This window comes from Cynocephalus volans, chromosome 8 (assembly GCF_027409185.1).
Source record: "Cynocephalus volans isolate mCynVol1 chromosome 8, mCynVol1.pri, whole genome shotgun sequence".
NCBI classification, from domain to species: domain Eukaryota; kingdom Metazoa; phylum Chordata; class Mammalia; order Dermoptera; family Cynocephalidae; genus Cynocephalus; species Cynocephalus volans.
This window is the reverse complement of record NC_084467.1, coordinates 38,482,405-38,503,180: the sequence shown is the minus strand read 5'-3', so window position 1 is coordinate 38,503,180 and position 20,776 is coordinate 38,482,405. Positions and strand designations below refer to the sequence as shown.

The following is a 20,776-nucleotide window of genomic DNA, read 5'->3' as shown; positions in this document are numbered from 1 at the left end:
TTTGTCTGTAAATCTTGACAATGCCAAGTACAATTTTTCTGAGAGGTAAGATCATACTTACTCTATATTCTGCTTTTATCACTTTATTATAAGATTTACTCATGTCCTTAAAATTTCTCCATCAACCTCATTTGCAATGACTATGCTACATCTAGCCTCATGGTTTGCCACACACTTTCTCACAAGAACTGTCCTGGAAAGTGAGGCTTTCATTTATGCCAGTATGTGGAGTTGATAATCTGACGCATCTTTCTGCTACTTGGAAACACTGGGTAAAACATAGCAAACATGAAATGCCCCCTGGAAAGATTGGGTGCTGCCATCTGGATGGGGGCTCAACTGAATCTTCTCTTTTATTTGAATGGTTAACAGCAAAGTCTCTGGAGCCAGACTACCTGGGTTAAAGTCCTGGCTGTACCTCTTCCTAACTGGGTAACTCTGGACAAGCAGCTACCCTCTTTGTGCTTTTGTTTTCTCACCTATAGCGTGGGGATTTTTTAAAATGCTCTTTTGTGTGGTTTTTTTGCTCAGAACATAGTTAGCTCTCACTTAATATTAGCTATTACCACATTATAATGAAGAAATTGAGGTCTCAGGGAGTCAGAACTCAAACCCAGACTCTCTGACTCTGAAGCTCTTTGCACTATTACCTTTCCTGCTGTGGGTAAAAAGCAGATACTGGGCCAAGCAAGGGAAAGAGTCAGGGTCCAGGAATTCCTGGGAGATGGGAGTGATGGGATGGTAGAAAGTAACCACAGAATTAGGGAGATAGGTAGAATGGAGTTTACGCTGTTACAAGCCTCTACCCTTTGGTTTGGACAGGAGCACAGGATTTACGTAAGAAAGAAAATAACTCTGGCCCCATGGATTCTGTAATGAGTCACCTGTCACAAAGTAGGGCAAACAGGGAAGGTGTTGGGAATAAATGTTTGGGTGTATGAGAAATGGGCTCCCTTAGAGAGCTGACTTCCAAAGAATTCTTTCTGAAATATATTATGTTTTACTTTCTGAATTGTTGGTCTTGAAGAAAACCATGGGGGAGATAATCATTTAAGAAAAGTTAGAGGAGTGGTAAGGTGAAGATGAACTTGTCCCATTTCTTGTTCATTTATGTATGATCTGCACAGATTTGCCGGTGCTATTTCCTTTTTCTAGTATTCGTGAACTGGTGAACTTCTATTCATCCTTAAATGACTTCTTTATTTGTTTATTTTCTCTTCCTCAGGTTGGCCTGAGCCTGCTATTAACTCCTTCAGAACATACTGTATCAGGTTTTAGTGTACTAATTCGTTTTTCTGCTTTAGCCACTAAACTGTGAGCTCAAAAATATTTGTTTTTGAATAAATGAATAAGTGAATAAATGAATAATTCTATGCGGTATTCATAGAAGTGATTACTATCCTGCCTATCTTAGTTTCCTAGAACTATTATAATAAATTACCAGAAACTTGGTGGTTTATTTTTTTTAATTGATTATGTATATTTGTGGGATACAGAATTGGATATCAATACTTGTGTACAATATGTGGTGATCAAATCAGGATAATTAGTATACTCATGTTTACAAAACATAATCAATCTTTGTGACCTTTAACTAGTTTCTCACCAACCCCTATGTCCCTCCCCCTTTCCCACCTCTAATAACCACAGTACTGTTCTCTTTTTTTTTTTGAAAGTTTAATGTATTATTGTGATTCTTTCTTACTTTCTTTCCTTTCTTTCCTTCTTCATTTCTCTCTCTCTCTTTCTTTCTTTCTTTTAGCTGCCACTTATGAGTGAGGACATGAGATATTTCTCTTTCTGTTCCTGGCTTATTTCACTTAACATAATTTTCTCTAAATTCATCAATGTCACTGTGAATTGCAGAATTACATCCTTTTTTATAGCACAGTAGTATTCTATTGAGTATATATACCACATTTTCCTTATCCAGTCATCTATCAATGGCAGTTAGGTTGATTCCAGCTCTTGGCTATTGCAAATAGAGCTGCAATAAACATGGGAGTGCAGGTATCCCTTCAACATGATGATTTCCATTCATCTTGGTATATACCAATCCCATTGCTGAGTCATATGGCAGTTCTATCTGTAGTTGTTTGAGGAGCCCCAATACTGTTTTCCATAATGGCAGCTCTGATTTACAGTCCCACTAACAACAGTGCAGTAGGGTTCTCCTTTCTCCACATCCTCGCCAGCATGTGTTATTCTCTGTCTTTTTGGTAATGGCCAGTCTAACTGGGGTGAGATGATATCTCAGTGTGATTTCGATTTGCATTACCCTGATGCTGAGTGATGTTGAGCATTTTTTCATGTGTCTATTGGCCACTTGTATACCTTCATATGAGAAATGTCTATTCAGCTCCTTTGCCCATTTTTTAATTGGGTTGTTGTTTTCTTACTGTTGAGTTGTTTAAGTTCTTTGTATATTCTGGATATTAATCCCTTGTCACATGCATAGTTTGCAAATATATTCTACCATTCTGTAGGTTGTCTTTTTGCTCTGTTAATTGTTTCTTTTGCTGTACAGAAGCTTTTTGGCTTGATATAATCCTATTTGTTTATTTTTTCTTTTGTTGCCTGTGCTTTTGGGGTCATATTCATAAAGTCTTTGCCCATTCCTACTTCCTGAAGTGCTTCTCCTATGTTTTCTTTTAGGAGTTTTATAGTTTCAGGTCTTATATTTAAATCTTTAATCCATTTTGAGTTGATTTTGGTATATGGTGAGAGGTACTGGTCTAGTTTCATTTTTCTACATATGGATTTCCAGTTTTCCCAGCACCATTTATTGAAGAGGCAGTTTTTTCCCCAATGTATGTTCTTGTTTCCTTTGTCAAAGATCAGTTGGCTGTAAGTATGTGGGTTGATTTCTGGGTTCTCAATTCTGTTCCATTGGTCTGTCTGTTTTTATGCCAGTACCATGCTGTTTTGGTTACTATAGCTTTGTAGTATAGTTTGAAATCAGGGAGTGTTATGCTTCTGGCTTTATTTATTTATTTTATTTTTTATTCTTTATTTTTTGCTCAAGATCGCTTTGGCTATTTGGGGTCTTTTGCTATTCCATATGAATGTTAGGATTGTTTTTCTTTTTCTATGGAGAATGTCATTGGCATTTTGACAGGGATTGCATTGAACCTGTAGATTGCTTTGGGTAGTATGGACATTTTCACAATGTTAATTTTTCCAATTGAAGAGCATGGACTGTCTTTCCATCTTTTGGTGTCCTCTTTAATTTATTTCATCAGTAATTTGTAGTTGTCATTATAAAGATCTTTCATCTCCTTGGTTAAATTGATTCCTTGGCTGTTTAAAACAATAAAAATTTATTCTCTCCTAGTTCTGGAGGCCAGAGTCTAAAATCAGTATTATTGGGACAAACTCAAAGCTTTGGCAGGGCCACATTCTCTCTGGAATCTTTAGGGGCAAATTTATTCCCTTCCTCTTCCAGTTTCTGGAAGTTGCATATGTCTTAATACTTTTCATACAACTAATATTAAGAATGCTATGGATAATTAAATATGTATAACTAATAATTGTTGATTAATAATGATCATATTGTTAGGAAGAAGAGTTGCACCTCTGTTTATAAAGGTCTAAATTTTACACAATTACCAAGCTCTGCCACTTTAACAAGTCTTATTTTGGGGTGATGTTAGGGTTTATTATTTAGATTAAGGTTACTTCATGTATTTAACATAAGGTATTTTTGAAAGTTTTGCCTTATATCTGTTGTCCTTTCTTTAGAGAGGAAGCTCATCAGAAATGGTATAGCTGTTAGTATGAGACTTCCCATATTTAGTAAAGGTGTGGTAAAAGACAGAGCTTTAAACAGTCCTATTTTTTTAAAGATCTTGCTCATCATTTAAATTATGAGTAATGGATCCAGCACATAAGAATAATAAAGCTTTAGAGAATGTTCATGTAGAGATATGTAAAAATACTAGGTGTGGTTGACTCATGCCAATAGGTACTTTTAGTAAGTCTAGTTGACTTAAGGTTGAGAAGTCAATAATGTTTTAAATACCATTTTTTGTTAAAGCACACATTGCCCTAAACAGTGTAGTAAGGGCTCCTAAGCAGAGTGTAAAAGTTTTAATTATATAATTATTTTCTACCATAGGACAAAAGGTAATTAGTAAAAATACTCTTGCTACAACTATGCTACCTGATGAAGTGGGACTGAAATTGCTATAGGACCTTTTATTGATCATGGAAGTAGGCGTGCACTGTGAAGTGAGCAGATTTTCCAGTTGCCGCTAAAAGGAGACCTATAAATGGGAAAAGGTCATAATTAATATTAAGTATAAAAATTTATTTAAATTATATATTTTAATGGAGAAGGAATCAGGCTTTGGTTTACAAAACCAATCTCTCCAATGGGATGAGATAAAAGTGCTAGAAGGGCTGCTGTATTAGCATATGTTCCTCTATGTCATTGTCCAGTTAATAGAAATGACATAATTCCCACTCCTCACCCAACATATAGTTGAAAGAGGTGGTGAGTGGTAACTAAACTAATATTATTTTTGTAATAAGATAAAAGTGAATGTTCATCAAAGAGTTGGCTAATATTAGGGTTTAAATGTACATATCATATGGACAATTCTATTTGATCATGTAACAAAAAAAGTGGTTCTCAATGAACATTATTTCAATGTAGCAAGGCAGAATGAAAATTTCCTGAGCTTAGATTTCATATCTGTTTTCCTTGCAGCCCTGCCCCACCACCTAGCACACTGCATGGAACATAGTAGGTGCTCATTAAATATTTGTGAGTAATATGGCAGGGGAGAGTAGGTGTATGCATGGACATTGCCACTGTCAACTCATAAAGCTTTTCTCTCACTGTTTCCCTAGTGGATCCTCTAGGGTTAATCAACTCTGGATGCTGAGGTCCAAGCTCTGTCCTTGCCCTTCACCCTCCCCACAGGTAGGTGGGGCAAGCCTCCTAGGGGCAGTCAGTAGCAGTGAGGGACAGTCAGTGATCCAGAAGCTGCTGCACCATGAGTGTCTCCGTGCTGAGCCCCACCAGACTTCTAGGTGGCATCTCCGGGCTCCTCCAAGTGGCCTGCCTGCTCGGCCTGTTTCTGCTGCTGCTCAAAGCAGCCCAGCTCTACCTGCACAGGCTGGGGCTGCTCAGAGCCCTAAAGCAGTTCCCATCACCTCCCTCCCACTGGCTCTTTGGGCACAACCAGGAGGTAAGAAAGAAAGGAACAGGGGCGTGGGAGGGCAGGGAGGGCCGGGGCTCTGAGAGCCTTGTCAGCAAGTTTGTAGAATGAAACCTTTTTGGGTGAGGAGCCCACGGCCTCTGAGCAACACCCAGCTTACCTCTCAGGTCTTGGCTCATCCCAGCCATGGGGAGCTCACTCCCTCTCAAGAAGCCCATCCTGCTGTTAGTCACATCTACCACTCACCCCTTCCTCATGCAGATCTGAAGCCCTGCACCTGGAGGGCAATGGTGGGTCCTTCCTGGGCCACCTCTGCTCCAAGCTGAGCATCCCCAGCAGCCTCAGTTGTTCTCAAAGAGCAAGGCTTCTAAATGCTTTCCTGCCCCTGTCACTTGATGCCATCCTCTCTGCCTGGCTCTGAGCTTGCCTAGAAATGCAGACATCAGTCTGATGCAATCTCTGCCCTGGGGGGTTCTAGGTCATGGAGACAATAGGCATGAGTCTCAGAGGGTGTCATGCCACAGGAAAAGAACTCACTCTGCTGGGGTGGATGGGTTATATTAGGTTTGGGGACTAAACAACTCAGTTTGCCCAAGAGTGGGATTTTCCAGAAGGGGTGATTTCAGGGCTGAAACTCTGACAGTTGTGGGCACACATGAGGGGGACAGCCTTCATAATGTCCTCCAGGTGAGGGGCATTGATGCTTGAGTCACAACATCAAACAGCGTCTGTCTACTTCCCAGCTCTCCTCCCACATAGCCTGGGTTGTGAAGTCCCTGGAGCAGAGCAGATCCTCCTCCCCCCTCTGCCCTAGTACTAAGCACAGACCCTGGCACAGAACGATGATTGGCCCAGGTGTGTGAAGTGGCAGAGGAAGAAGGGAAAAGAGCAGCTGGAGGGCTGGGGGAGGGACAGCACCTACCTTCCTTGCACTGTCATCTCTAGGTGTGGGGTTGCACAGCAAGGTGAAGGGCCGCATAAAGAGGGGCTCACCAAGGGGTTATGCACTGAACAAACATTAGGAGATGGGGAAGGGCTTGCAGAGAGCTGAGGCCACTCATTTCTCAGCAAAGGAGGAAGCATGATTATCAGCAGAGTGTAACCAAAGATGGGAAATGAAAACATCCAAGCCCTACATGGACTGGCCCCAATTTCTCTCTCCCTTCTTCTTTCCTAATCTCCTCCTTTATCTTAAAATTACTCCTTTTCCTCCCTACCTGCTTATGCATTCCAACCTCTATGTCTCTGCTCACATTGTACCCTCTGTCTGGAATAACTTTGTCCCTCTTATGTCCATCTGCCAAAGCCCAGCCCCAAGTCATCTCCTCCAAGACTTCCTGGGTCTCCTGGGAATGGAGGGGCAACTCTTTTTCCTATGGACTGTCCCCTTGGGGACAGAGCAGCATTAACCTGATTGAGGAACTTTTCTGCAGTGTCCTAGCTGTAAGTTCCTTCTGCAAGAGACCATCTCTGATTAATTTTTGTAACCCAATAGGAACTTAGTAAATTATGACTCAACCTGTGAATGAACACCTGAGTGAGTTAGGTCCCCTCTCCAAAGCATCCCCATATGCTGGGCCTTCCTTCCACCACAACATTAATTACCTTCTATTGTATGGCCTCCTAATCTTTGTTTCCAAAACTATACTGGAAGCTCCAAACAGGTAAGGATCCGTAGCTGCATCTTCATTCAGAACCTGAACCATTGCTTGGCACTCAGTAGGTACTCAATAAGCATGTGCTGAATGAAGGAGCCTGTCCCATTCTAGGGCAAATTGCCCAAGAGCTGGTGAATACAGTTGTCAGAAAAATGTGAGCACAGATTAGATACCTATGTAACAGACTGTTGCTTTGAGTTATATAGAAGCAGGTGTAATAAGGAAGAGTTGACTAAATGGAATGTCCCTAGGATCAAATGTCTGTGAGAATCCAGATGAGATGAAACAAAGCTGAGTCTTGGACATTGAGGAGAGGCAGCTGCTCTGCCACAAAGAGGAAGGGAACCAAAGGGTCATGGTGGAATTGGTAGCAGTGAAGGAGGTGAGATTAGAGAAGTTGAAGGCAAAAAGCAAAGGACTTTGTGACTGACACTGAAAAGTTCCTAAGACAACTCAGGGTAGCCTGGAGCTCACGAAAGTTTCTTTTTATTGATAAGTGAAAATGAGCACAAGAAAGCCAACTCTCAAAACCATAGATCAATGCCATTTTGATATGCATACATTCAGACTGTTCTAAAAATCTGTACATATGCAACACCTAGAATAATATTATACATGCATTTAATCTTTTTTTCACTTAACTGTATGTATCCCAAACACTATTACATCTTAACAAATACATGTATGCTGGGATAATAATGAAAATATAACAATCAATATAACAATATACAATTACTGTATAGTTAAAATTTTAAGTATAACCCATTATATTCTCTAAATAAGCTAAATTATGTTACAAAACTGATTATCAAGTGACACAAGTTGTCATGCAAATTGCCCATGGAAATTGTTGTACTAATGATTTCCAAAGGTGGGGTACAGCATAGAGATAATGCCTGACTTAAGGTTCTGCAGGCGGTATAGAGTGAGAACTCATAGCTCTGTCTATCAGGGCAACAGAATGATCTGGCCTTAGGCCAATTCCTGGAGAGACAGCAAGAATCAGGATCATAGCCCAGGTCATTAGAAAAGGTTCCAAAGTCCTAACCTCTACTGATACATCCAGAACTACATCCCTGTGGTCGTCCTGTCCTTCACTCCCGCTGCAAGGACTAGAACTAAAGTTTTCATTGATTTGTCTTTCCCTTGGTGACAGTTCCAAAAGGACCAGGAGCTACAATGGACTATGAAGTGGGTACAGAAATTCCCAAGTGCCTTCCCTCATTGGCTGTGGGGGACCAAAGTTCGTATGCTGCTCTATGACCCTGACTACATAAAGGTGGTTCTGGGGAGATCAGGTGAGATTGAGACCTACATCCCTACTGGAGCAGTTCTTCCCTCTTGAGTGCATGCACCTGGTTCTGTAAAATTATAGAAGAAAGTAGCAGTTCAAAGTCAATGTCTGACCCTCTACCATCCATCCACCAAGCCCACAATCCAGCCTAAGGCCAAAAATATTTACTGAGCCTTGATAGTTTAAAACAACTGTGTAGGGCTGTCTGTTATTTTTTCTGTTGGTTTGTTTTTTCATTTTTTTTTTTTTTTGCTGTATTTTTAATTGACGTATAATAATTGTACAAATAAAAATTTATGGAGTACAGAATATTTCCATACATGTATAAAATGTGTAATGATCAAATCAGGGTAATTAGCAGATCCATCACCTCAAATATATCATTTCTTTCTTCATTTCTATCATTCCTCAAAATCCTCTCTTCTAGCTATTTGAAAATATATAATAAACTATTGTTAACTATAGTCACCCTAGAGTGCTAAGAACACTAGAACTTATTCCCCATATCTAGCTGTAATTTTGTATCCATTAACCAACCTCTCCCTATCCTCCCCTCCCACCTACCTTTCTCGGCCTCCAATAACCACAATTCTATTATCCACTTCTACAAGCTTTACTTTTTTAGCTCCCACATATGAATGACAATGTGCAGTATTTATTTTTCCATGACTGACTTGTTTCACTTAACATAATGTCCTCCAGGCTCATCCATGTTGTCATGAATGACAGGATTTCATTCTTTCTAAATGGCTGAATAGTACTTATATTCCATCGTGTATATATACCACATTTCTTTATCCATTCATCTGCTGATGGACACTTACATTGATTCGATATCTTGGCTCTTGTGAATAGTGCTGCAATAAACATGGGGGTCAGATATCTCTTCAATATACTGATTTTCTTTCCTTTGGATAAATACCCAATATGGGATTGCTGGATCATATGGTAGCTTTATTTTCAGTTTTTTGAGGAAACTCCATACTGTTTTCCATAATGGCTGTACAAATTACATTGCCACTGACAGTGTAAAAGAATTCCCTTTTCTCTCCATCCTTGCCAGCATTTGCTATTCTCTGTCTTTATGATAATAGCAATTCTAACTGGGGTGAGATAATATCTCATTATGGTTTTGATTTGCATTTCCCTGATGCTTAGTTATGTTGAGCACTTTTTTCATATATTTGTTGGCCATTTCTATATCTCCTTTTGAGAAATGTCTGTTCAGATTTGCCCCTTTTTAAATCAGATTATTTCTGTTGTTGTTGTTTATTTGAGTTCTTTGTATATTCTGAATATTAGTCCCTTGTAGAATAAATCATTTGTGAAAATTTACTCCCATTCTCCAAGCTGTCTCTTCACTCTGTTGAGTACTTTGCTGTGCAGAAGCTTTTTAGTTTCATACAATTACATTTATCTGTGTTTGTAATTGTTGCCTCTGCTTTTAAAATCTCACCTATAAAATCTTTGCCCAGACCAATGTCCTGAAGCATTTCCCCTATGTTTTTCCTAGTAGTTTCATAGTTCTGGGTCTTACATTTAAGTTTTAATCCACTTTGAGTTAATTTTTTTACATGGTGAAAAGTAGGGGACAAGTTTCATTTTTTCACATATGGATATCCAGTTCGCCCAGAACCATTTGTTAAAAAGGCTGTCGTTTCCCCATGTATGTTCTTGGTACCTTTGTCAAGTATCAGTTGGCTGTAAATGTGTGGATTTATTTCTGGGCTCTCTATTCTGTCCTGTTGATCTATGTGTCTGTTTTTATACACCAGTACCATGCCGTTTTGGTTACTATAGCTTTGTAATATATTTTGAAGTCAAGTAGTGTGGTGCCTCCAGCTTCGTTCTTTGTTGCTTTGGCTATTTGGGGCCTTTTGTGGTTCCACATGAATTTTAGAATTGTTTTTTCTATTTCTGTGAAGAATGTCATTGGTATTTTGATAGAGATTACATTGAATGTGTAGATCACGTTGGGTAGTATAGTCATTTTAACAATATTAATTCTTCCAACCCTTGCACATGGTATGGCTGTTAATTTTGTGTGTGTGTCCTTTTCAATTTTTTTCATCAGTGTTTTGTAGTTTTAATCACAGAGATCTTTTCCCTTCTTAGCTAAATTTATTATTAGGTAATTTTTTTGTAGTGATTGTAAAAGGGATTGGTTTCTTATTTCTTTTTCAGCTAGTTCATTAATTGTGTACAGAAACACAACTGATTTTTTAAAATTTATTTTTATTAGTGTATTCATTATTACAAATCATACTTATTCTTTATGCCCCTTACCCAATCTCTCCTCTTCCCCCTCTAATAACCATAGATTTGTTCTCTCCATCTGGTAGATTAACTGTTCCTCTGTTGATTTCTAGCTTAGATTATCTGTCCTGTACTGAGAGGTGTGATCAAGTCCTCCCCTATTACCATAAAGCAGATGCTTCCTCTATTACTGTGGAGTGTGCTTTGTAGAGAGAGAGGACCTCTTCTTCTTTTTTGGTCTCTGCTGGTACCTCTCCTTGTGTCAATGCAGTTGAGAGGCTGGCATGCCAACTCATGCATGGTGGCTGTGACTCCTGCCATAGAGACTAGCCTCTTTTACAGCAGCCATGGCAATTGTGTTGGGTATGGTGGGCTACCTGCATGGAAATGGTGTTTTTGGTGTGCTCTTTGCCTGGTTGCAGCTGGGTTCAGCTTCCCCCAGCTCCATATCTCAGGACCCCAGTGGAGCCCCGGGACAGTAGTGGCAGCTTGTCTAGTTGCAGGTGGGTTCAGCTTCCCATGGCTTCATGCCTCAAAACTCTGGCAGGACCCCAGTGCAGTAGCAGCAGTGTGCTAAGTTGTGGCTGGGTTTGGCTTCTCCCAGCTCCATGCTGCAGGACCCCAGCAGGGCCCTGGTGGGGCCCCAGGGCAGTAGTGACAGTTTGCCTAGTTGCCCAGAAACACTACTGATTTTCGTATGTTAATTTTGTATCCTGAAACTCTACTGAATTTGTTTATCAGTTGTAAGAGTTCTTTTGTGGAGTCTTTAGCTTTTTCTACATATAAGATTGTGCCATCTGCAAAGAGGGAAAATGTGACTACCTCTTTTCTAATTTGAATACCCTATATTTCCCAGATGTGAAAAAAACAGTTTCATAGCCACACTGACTAGAGTTTAGAACTCCAAATTGCTGCCTGTCTTTGGTCACAGAATGATGAAATCACCACCAATTGTAGAAAATCAAAGACTCTGCCTTATTCTTTGGCATTAAGGACATAGTCCATATTTCTAACTCATCATCTAGTTCTGTGCGTGTTCTGCTGCTGGTACACCGAGTCTGCCTTCCTGAGCCCACACTCACATTCAGGACAGAGATGAAAAGGGCTAGAAGGCAAATAAAAAGTAATATGGGACAACTGCCCAATTGGCAGTCATCAAGAACTGGTGGCACTCCATGGTCTAAACCACAGCAACATCCTGGGGGCTGCCTTATTTGGCCTGCCAGTTTCCTGTAAAGCCTTTCTTATCTTTCAGACCCCAAATCTCATGGTTCCTACAGATTCCTGGCTCCCTGGATTGGTGAGTACATCCAAACTGGGACTGTGGTCAGTATGCTAGTTAGGTTTACCAAGAGCTATCTATTTGGGCACACAGAGAACAACAGGAGGTGGCCACCACTGTCATAACCCCATCACTAAATCAAGCCCCATTTCTCTTCTTCTAACCAGACATTCACCCTTCCTACTGGTGGTGTGAGCCGTCCTTGGGCTCAGCATTTTCCACATCACTCCTCAGTTCTCTCTAAACATTCTCAGCCTGACATTTATTTATGTCCTCCTCAACCTGCCCTCAACACTTTTTCAACCTTTATCTTACAGCTGTCATAAATACATCAAATGTACCAGCCTGACTGCGGAATTCACATTCCTGAAATATACCATGACCTTCCTGCTTTTGCCCATGATGCACCTTCTTCTGGGTTTTCTCCTGCAGGACACCCCACCTCCATATCCTCCCAAATTGTCACCTGTCATCCCTCTTATCCCCTCTTCTCATGCATACACAAACATACAACACCCATCTCTGACACAGGGCAAGGTTTGCTCCTGTTGCATGGGGAGACGTGGTTCCAGCATCGGCGTATGCTGACCCCAGCCTTCCACTATGACATCCTGAAGCCCTATGTAGGACTCATGGCAAACTCCGTCCGAGTGATGCTGGTGAGTCCATCCCTCACCTTCTCACACCCACACACAGCGCAAACTCTCACAGATTGCACTCAAATATGTGTGTCCCATGGACAACCATCAGACACAGTCACATGGAAGAGCACTCTCAGCTCATTACTGTGAGAGTAGGGTTCCCCAAAAGTGGATGGCATAAAAGAATACAAAGGTATCAAGTTGAATCCTCACTTTGATTGCTATTAGAAGAAAAAAGGGTGTGAGGAATTCAGGGCCCTCTCCTCCCATTTCCAAGTCTTCAGCACACTTGAAGGACTAGAGAAATGGTCAATCCTGCTGGATAGCAAGACCTGTCCCTGGCTGGCACAGGCAATGGCAGATTCAGGAGCAGGGTGAACATCCCAGGATGTCATTCAGTTAGACTGTGGCCTAGGGCTCAGGGCTTCAGAATGGATTGAGCCACTCCATAAAGTGAAATAAACACCAGGTCAACATGCTCAGAACCATACTTGCCATATCATCACTTCCATCAGAACTCTGATTTCTCAGCCAATGTGCTCAACAAACATTTGATGAATAAAAAGGAACTGAAGCTCCTGGGTCCCCCCAAAAGAAGGTCTTTTCTGGCTACTTAGGCTTTCTTAGGAAACCTAAGACACTTTGCCCCCTCAAGATGTGGCCCTACCAGGCCCTCAGGGCTAGCTTAGCTCTCAAAACACTAAAAAATCTTCTTACTTTTTACCTCCAAACAAAAAGTTTCTTATCAATCAAAAGTCATAACTGATTTCCAAAATTCAAAACAGTTCAGACTATTGTGAGAGGCTATGTATGTTTAATTATGTATTAAAACTATGTGAGAAACAGGCATCACTTTACAAATATTTGCTTCACAGTCCCAGCTTGCTGAAAGGCATCTGCTCCATAAAGTGAGGGATCCTGACTGGGTGTCTGAAGATACAGGGAAAGAGCCTTGCCTTTTTAGCACAGGCTTTCTGGGGGAATCAAGAAGTGCCAGTGTCTCCCGTCTGCCACAGGACAAACTGGAGGAGCTCATTGGCCAGGACTCCCCCGTGGAGATTTTTCAGCATGTCTCCTTGATGACCCTGGACACCATCATGAAGTGTGCCTTCAGCCACCAGGGCAGCATCCAGTTGGACAGGTTGGTGACAACCCTTTAGTCGCAGGGTCCTTGTTCTTGCCAACTGGTGTGAACTTTCCTGGGAAGCAGATGGAGCAGCTTGTGTGGAGTCACCTCCACACAAAGTAAGATGCAGCCCCCTACTAATCTCTAATTCTAGACCAGACCAAACCCTGACGCAGCCACAGATCCCTGATCCCAGGCACAGGAAGAAGCCTGGCTGCTCGGGCCATCTTACAGAGGCCAGAGGACCACAAGGGCTGCAGTACAAAGTGATGGATGCATCAGTGTTGTCTGTCCCCACTGTTGGTGGAATCCCTACCCAGAGCCCCACTCCGCTTCCAGAACAGAACCCCCCCCCCCCGCTCCCCCTCCACCCCACTCCAATTCACTTTGTTCTGCATCCTCCCCCTCAGGAATTCCCAGTCCTACATTCAGGCCATTGGGGACCTGAACAACCTGGTTTTTTGCCGCATAAGGAATGCCTTTCACCAGAATGACACCATCTACAGGCTGACCCCTGCTGGCCGCTGGACCCACCGTGCCTGCCAGATTGCTCATCAGCACACAGGTCCTATCTCCTCCCCTTACCTCCCCTCCTTTACCAGGCACAGCCCAAAGGAGCTGACCCTGCCCCCTCAGGCCAAACCATGCCCCCTAGTCGCCCTGGTGACATGCTGGGGACTTTCCTGGTGCCAGGATAGGGAGCGGAGATGTTACGATGTCAGGGGCTGTGCAGGGCTCTGCCTGGCTCTGCCTGTGTCATCATATTGCTGAGGTTGATCAAGACCCCTTCCCAGCAGCATTCAGGCAGAGGCTCCGTGGGCTGTGCTACTAAAGGTAGGTCTGATCTGCATCCGATGGTGCTAGAGCTCCCACTCTGACCCACACACCACTCCCACACTCATCCTCAGCTCTGCCTGGCACCCAGATTGGGGCAGGTGGATCAGCTGGGGCTACTGGAGGTTGCTGTAGCTCTCAGCTCTGCCTGATAACCACTGTTCTGTGACAGACCAAGTGATCAAGCTGAGAAAGTCTCATCTGCGGGAGGAGGGAGAACTGGAAAAGATCAGGAGAAAAAGGCATTTGGATTTCCTGGACATCCTCCTCTTCACCAAAGTGAGTGTGTGTAGGAAAGCCCTGAGGCTTTGCCCAGAATCATAGAGCCAGGGAAAAATGAACCCTGCATTCCCCTTATGGCCTCCCCCAGATGGAGAATGGGAGCAGCTTGCCTGATGAAGACATTCGTGCTGAAGTAGACACGTTCATGTTTGCGGGCCATGACACTACTGCCAGCAGCATCTCCTGGATCCTCTATGCTCTGGCCAAGAACCCCAAGCATCAGCAGAAGTGCCGTGAGGAGATCCAGAGCCTCCTGGGAGATGGAGCACCCATCACCTGGTGAGTCAATGCTCAGAGGTGGGAGAGCCCTACCCTTTCTGAAAGGGGCAGTGCCCCTGGTCTGCCCAGTTTCTGCCCGCTCTTTAGAATGGGCTTCTTTTCAGGGACCATTTGGACCAGATGCCCTACACCACCATGTGCATCAAGGAGGCGCTGAGACTCTACCCACCAGTACCCAGTGTTGGCAGAGAGCTCAGCAAGCCCATCACCTTCCCTGATGGTCGCTCCTTACCCAAAGGTATGAACTTCGCCATGGTCACTCACCTAAGCACTCCACAGGGACACAGCAAGGGTCAGAAACTCACATGTGCTTCAGCAGTTCTGAACCTCTCTGGCTCCTCCTTTCCTCAACAGTAAAATTGATACATACTTTGTAGTTAGGATGAGGTGTATGAAATGCCTGGCACAGGTCTGGACCACGGCAGAAGTTCAGTAAACATGAGTGCTCCTTCCTACACATAAAGAACATATTCCATTATGGGACATTGGCCTAAATGACCTGTAAGAATCATTTCAAGTCCGTTTTCCACAGGAAGAGAATCCTAAGCTTCTGTCCTTCTACAGGGCTAACATTCCATTGTCTTTAGTATTCATGGATTTATAAGTCTACAGTTAACTCAACTTTGGTGGCTCTGACATTCTGTTATTCTGACTCAAAGATTAAGCTACTCAGAGACCACTTCCGCCTGCATAGTCACACTTTTTTGTTTTTTATTTTTTTAAATTTTTATTGAATCAAAATTAATTATACATATTTTGGGTGTTCAGCATTGAGATATCTTGATCAAACCAATATTACTAGCATATATAGTTACAAATAATAATTATTCTTTATGCCCCTTGTCCAGTCTCTCCCCATCTCTTTCTCCCTCCCCTCTCCCCCTCTAATTACCCTAGATTTCTTCTCTCCTTCTGAAAGAATAATGGTTACTCTGTTGATTTGTTGCCTAGATGATTTGTCCAATGCTGAGAAGTGTGATCAGGTCCCCCAATAATATCATAGAGCAGATGCTCTTCTGTCACTCTGAAATGGACTCTGTGGAGAGAAAAATGGGCTTTATCTCTGCTGGTGACTCTCCTTGTGTCAATGCAATCCAGTGACTGGTGGACCATCTGCGTGGTGCTTGTGACATCTAGCCACTTTCACGGCAACCATGGCTATTGTGGTGGCTGTGGTGGGCCACCCACATGGAGGTGATGTTTTTGGCATGCTCCTTGGCACTGGCAGTGTGCCTGGTTGTGGGGAGTGTCCGGTCCCTGGCTCCATACCTCAGGTCCCCAGGTGGGCCCTGAGGTGTGACACAGTGTGCCTGGTTGTGGGAGGGGGGTCTGGCCCCCTTCTCCATGCCTTGGGTCCTCAGGTGGGCCCCAAGGTACTGGTGCAGTGTGCCTGGTTGTGGGAGGGAGGTCTAGTCCCTGGCTCCATACCTCAGGTCCCGGGGAGGGCCCCAAGGCACTGGCAGTGTGAGTGGTTGTGGATGGCGGTCCTGTCCCTGGCTCCATACCTCAGGTCCCGGGGAGGGCCCCAAGGCACTGGCAGTGTGAGTGGTTGTGGACGGCGGTCCTGTCCCTGGCTCCATACCTCCTATCTCCTGGCAGGCCCCAAGGTGCTGGTGGTGTGCCTGGGCCAGAACTAATTTTTTGTCCTTTGCTTACTTCCAACACGGGGGAACTTCCTGTGGGAACCAGTACTTGAGGTGTGTTGTTGAGCTAAATTGTTTCTTTGTTGCTGTTTCCCTAGGGAAGGCTTTTTGTGCAGCTCAGGGTTTAATGGTTGACCATATAGGTACTTCCAGCTCTTCAGAGACTCGGTACACCTGGGTTGTGTAGAAACTCTGATCTGGGACTGAGTTTTTTCATCTAACTGCACTCCGTGCCATTCTGCATTCCCAACCGGTCTCCTCTGAGTGGTCCTGTGCTGATTGGGGGGTGGATTGGCTGTCCTTGCTGTGTCCCAGTGTTCTCCCACCACCACCCATGCTCCAAACACTTCACACGGGGCGGGCCTTGTGTCAATCACTTGCGATGACTCACTGGCCTCTGAATGGCTCACCTTTTTCAGCTGTTCTGGATCCTTGCTCCTGCGTGGGTCTACGGGAACCATGTTAGTGGTCTTGCAGTCCTGGGGGCCACCAAGGCCCTCTTCTCCCCTCCCGCTTCCAAGTAATTCCATGTGAAGGGCACAGCTATGGCTTCTGCCGACTCCTGCTTTGTGCGCTTAGCAGTTCTAGCATTAAAGTGGCTGCAGCCCGTAATGCTCAGAGCAGTTTTTTCTTTCTCTCATTGTGGCTTCTCCTGCCTTCATGAACTTCATAGGTCTCTCCTCCTCTTCCCCCGAGCTCCAGTGGCCCCAGCTTGGCTGATGTTACATTTTTATACTTGTAAATTGGTTGGTTTGTAGGAGAGAGTGACACTGGGGACCATCTATTCCGTCATCTTGACCAGAACTCCTGCATCGTCACACTTTTTTAACATCCTCTGTAGTTGATGTAATGCATAGATAACTCCGTTGTGATAAACGCACATCAGTCAATATGATGATGACTCAATCTTAGACTCTTATTCACCTAGTTATTCACATCCGTGGCCTCTGATGTGCCTTTGGGATGTTAGTCCTAAAATTTTCATTTCCTGGGATGTAGAGTGCTGGAGAGAGAATCAGACAGAGGCAGAGGGAGATGTGGTTATTTCCCTATGGGGTCAGAACAAATGAGGGAGGCCAGCAATTGAGTGTCCTGGTTCTGATGTGGTCCAGTCTCTGAGACCTCAGGTTGATGACAGGGAGTAGCTGATGACCAGATATAAGACCCCTGCCATGCTCATAGGCCACCATCAGCTCACACCCATTGGGTCTGAATCCAAGCGCTACGTGATCATAGGCAAGACACTCAGCCCCTCCAAGGCTCCAGTGCCTCATTTGAAAAGTGAGGATATAAGAGTATCTTTTTTGGTTCTATCAAATGAGTTAATATGTATTCCCCAAAAGCTCATGGAAAGCACTTGATGAATGTCGGTTGTTACTTCAGTTACTACAAACTGTAAGTGTACAATGCTTTCTTGCTATGATTTCTGGGTTCATGGTTTTCTGCTCCTCACCTGTGCTCACATGCCTGGCCAAGCCACCACACCTCCCTTGTAACAGGATCATCTACTCATCGTGATATTTGTGGTCCTGGGCCTTTTGTGCACGCACATGCCCCTTGCTGGCTGAGGAACCAGGTCCCCACCCACGGGTAAAATCAGTCTTTTCTCTGTCCCCTCCCTACCCCACAGGTACCATAGTCGTACTGTGCATTTATGCCCTTCACCACAACCCAAAGGTGTGGCCAAACCCAGAGGTATGAGGGCCCTGGGAGGAAGGAATGGGATGACTTCCCAGGACCAACACCTCCTCCTGCTCCCCTTTCTGGCATTCTGTCCCCTCATGAGTTGGAAGCAGGAGTGACCCCTATCTGTCCTGGCCCTGGCATTCTCTCTGCAGGTGTTTGACCCTTCCCGGTTTGCACCAAGTTCTGCTCGACACAGCCACGCTTTCCTGCCCTTCTCGGGAGGATCAAGGTGAGGCATCCTGTGTGTGGTAATGGGGTGAGAGAAGAAGAGGGGTTTCTGGACACATACCTACATTTGTGATCCTCTATATTCATATATGGTATCTTTACTTACGCCCTGTGTGTTGGTGTCTGTGGGAAGGAGGCCTTGTGTCGATGTCTCTGTACAAAAGAGAAGTATCATTTCAGGGCACACCATGGAGACTCTGAGTCACAGCCCTTTCCCAGTGGCCAGCCAAAATTCAGTGTCAGTGGGGGCTCCAAACACCATGTATTCTGGTGTGTTCCTCACTTTGGAAGTATGACTTAATGAATTAGATTTTCTCACGTAAATTAAACTTCAGGTGTTATTCTTTTCTATTGTCATGAATATTAAAGGATAGATTCCTCTCTTTCTATACATTCTACCCAATTCATTAATCCTGGAATCACTGAAGCAAAAGAATAGTTTGTATGTGTGTGTTTTCCAGATGGTTTGCATGTCCTAACTGTATGGTCATGCACTTGAAAGGTTATAGTAGTATGTTCTACAGAGACAAATACTATACTCAAGACAGAAATCACTCCTTCATGTATTCTTTCCCTCACTCATTTACTTACTGAGCAGCATGTTCCTGGCACTGTCCTAGGTACTAGACTATGGTGTGTCCATGAGTAAAACACTTAGGATACCTTGGGGGCCCAGGGAGGGAGAGGTGAAGGGAGGGCTGTCCAGGGATCTCAGCATCAGGAACTGAGCTAGGAAACGGGGCTGGATAGGGAAGAAGTGGGTGAGGCCCCAACCCATGGAGGCCTTTGCTGCCAGCTGAGGCATGTGGACACTGTCCTGCCTGTGATGGAGATCATAGGAGGGTCTGAGCTGGGCCATGGCTTCAGTATGAAGAAAGGGAGGCAGGGAAGCCAGAAAAAGCCAGCTGAGGAGACTGACGGATGGCAGGAAGGGACATTTCTGGAGTAGAATTAGAAGCTACAGAAGCTGGTAGGCTGAGGGGTGAGGATCAAGCAAAATCCTGGACCAATGAGTGACAGGCTGATGGGACAACAGCAGGAGGGTCATCAACTCATCGTCCTCTCCAGGAAGCTTCTCCACTACCCTTCTGACTGCCCTTCCTGCCCATCTTGTCTTCTCTCTGAAGATCTGGGCCCCTGTGTGTTCCCCTAGATGGGCAGCACCTGAGACTATGTCCCATCCCTCTCCTACTGTGCACTGAGCTGGCCACCAAACTGGGAAATCAGGATTGTGCAGGGAGTGAGCAAACCAATGACAAATTCTTAGATGGTTAGTATTATTAAACTCTGTGCCTTAGAGTGCAGGCCCTGTCCTAACAGAATTTCATGCCTGCTAAGAACAGAGGAGGGTTAGAGCTAGTTCTAGAAGACTGGTAGGCTTTGTAAAGGTCAGGGGAGACTATGAACCAAGGCTGGGGTAGAGGTGTGTGTGACCTGAAAGGAAAGGGGCTTGGGGGCTGGGACACATGAAGGATGACTCTGAATGACCAGCTTTGGACTGGGGCTCAGGGACCGATGCCTGACCGGCTCAGAACGGGGCCTGAGGCCACTTCTCATTTCACTGTCCCTGCCTGGCCCAGGAACTGCATTGGGAAACAATTTGCCATGATCGAGCTGAAGGTGGCCGTGGCCCTGACGCTGCTCCGCTTTAAGCTACTGCCGGATCCCACCCGGGTCCCTACCCCTCTGCCGACAGTTGTATTGAAGTCCAAGAATGGGATTCATCTGCATCTGAGGAAGCTCCTTTAACCCTGATGGGGACAAAGATGAGCCCTGAAAGACTCCTTCCTGCCATCTTGTTTTCCTGTCACCTGCTCCTGTCCCCACCTGTCTGCCCACATCCTGCTTTCTGGATAGAAACCATCTTCTCACCTGCCTGCTGCCCTGCTTCCTGTCCTCCAGTCTATCTGTCCTTCTCTCTCTCACCTTTTTCCAGGCTTGCTACCCGTTTGTCTGTCTACTTGCCTCCTCCTGCCCGCATCTCTGACTGTCCACCTAACTCCTGATCACCTGCCTGTCCTCCAGCCTGTCCGACTCTCTGTCTTATTCCTTTCTGCCTGCTCGTCTCTCCCTGTTTTTATTTCCTATTGATGCTGTAATAAACTACTACCACCTTAGTGGCTTAAAACAACACAAATTCATAATCTTTCAGTTCTGGAGGTCAGACATCTCAAATGGGTTTTCCTGGTCGAGAACTAAAGTGTTGCAGGAGTTCTAAGGGAGAATCTCTTTTCTCCTATTTTTCAGCTCCTAGAGCTTTGCACTCAAAGACAAACATCGCAGCTTTCAGGTCATTTATGTGTAGTTTCAGCTGGGAATTTGAATACCAGATCTCGTTTTTTTCCTTCCCCCCATTGTCCAGTGCAGTTAGAAGCAAACAGCCAATCTTAAAATACTCCTTA

At 44.2% G+C, this 20,776-nt stretch overlaps 1 protein-coding gene and 1 pseudogene across 3 annotated transcripts; one reads left to right on the top strand and one right to left on the bottom strand.

Annotated features, from left to right (window-relative positions):
* LOC134384126 (cytochrome P450 4X1-like) overlaps positions 1-20,776 on the bottom strand; it is a 93,677-nt pseudogene that overhangs the window by 11,490 nt on the left and 61,411 nt on the right.
* On the top strand, positions 5,001-20,475 carry LOC134383373 (cytochrome P450 4A11). Of its 3 annotated transcripts, none has more exons than XM_063104335.1 (12): positions 5,001-5,195; positions 7,980-8,121; positions 11,629-11,673; positions 12,187-12,314; positions 13,313-13,437; positions 13,833-13,987; positions 14,429-14,535; positions 14,627-14,817; positions 14,922-15,055; positions 18,091-18,137; positions 18,299-18,375; positions 19,955-20,475. In XM_063104335.1, the coding sequence occupies exons 1-12, from the start codon at positions 5,001-5,003 to the stop codon at positions 20,121-20,123; spliced, it is 1,515 nt and encodes a 504-aa protein (XP_062960405.1). In that variant the 3' UTR covers positions 20,124-20,475. The 3 variants fall into 3 exon arrangements, with proteins under 3 accessions (XP_062960405.1, XP_062960404.1, XP_062960406.1); XM_063104334.1 differs by having other exon boundaries at positions 18,091-18,155; XM_063104336.1 differs by lacking the exons at positions 13,833-13,987; positions 14,627-14,817 and having other exon boundaries at positions 14,429-14,543; positions 14,905-15,055; positions 18,091-18,155.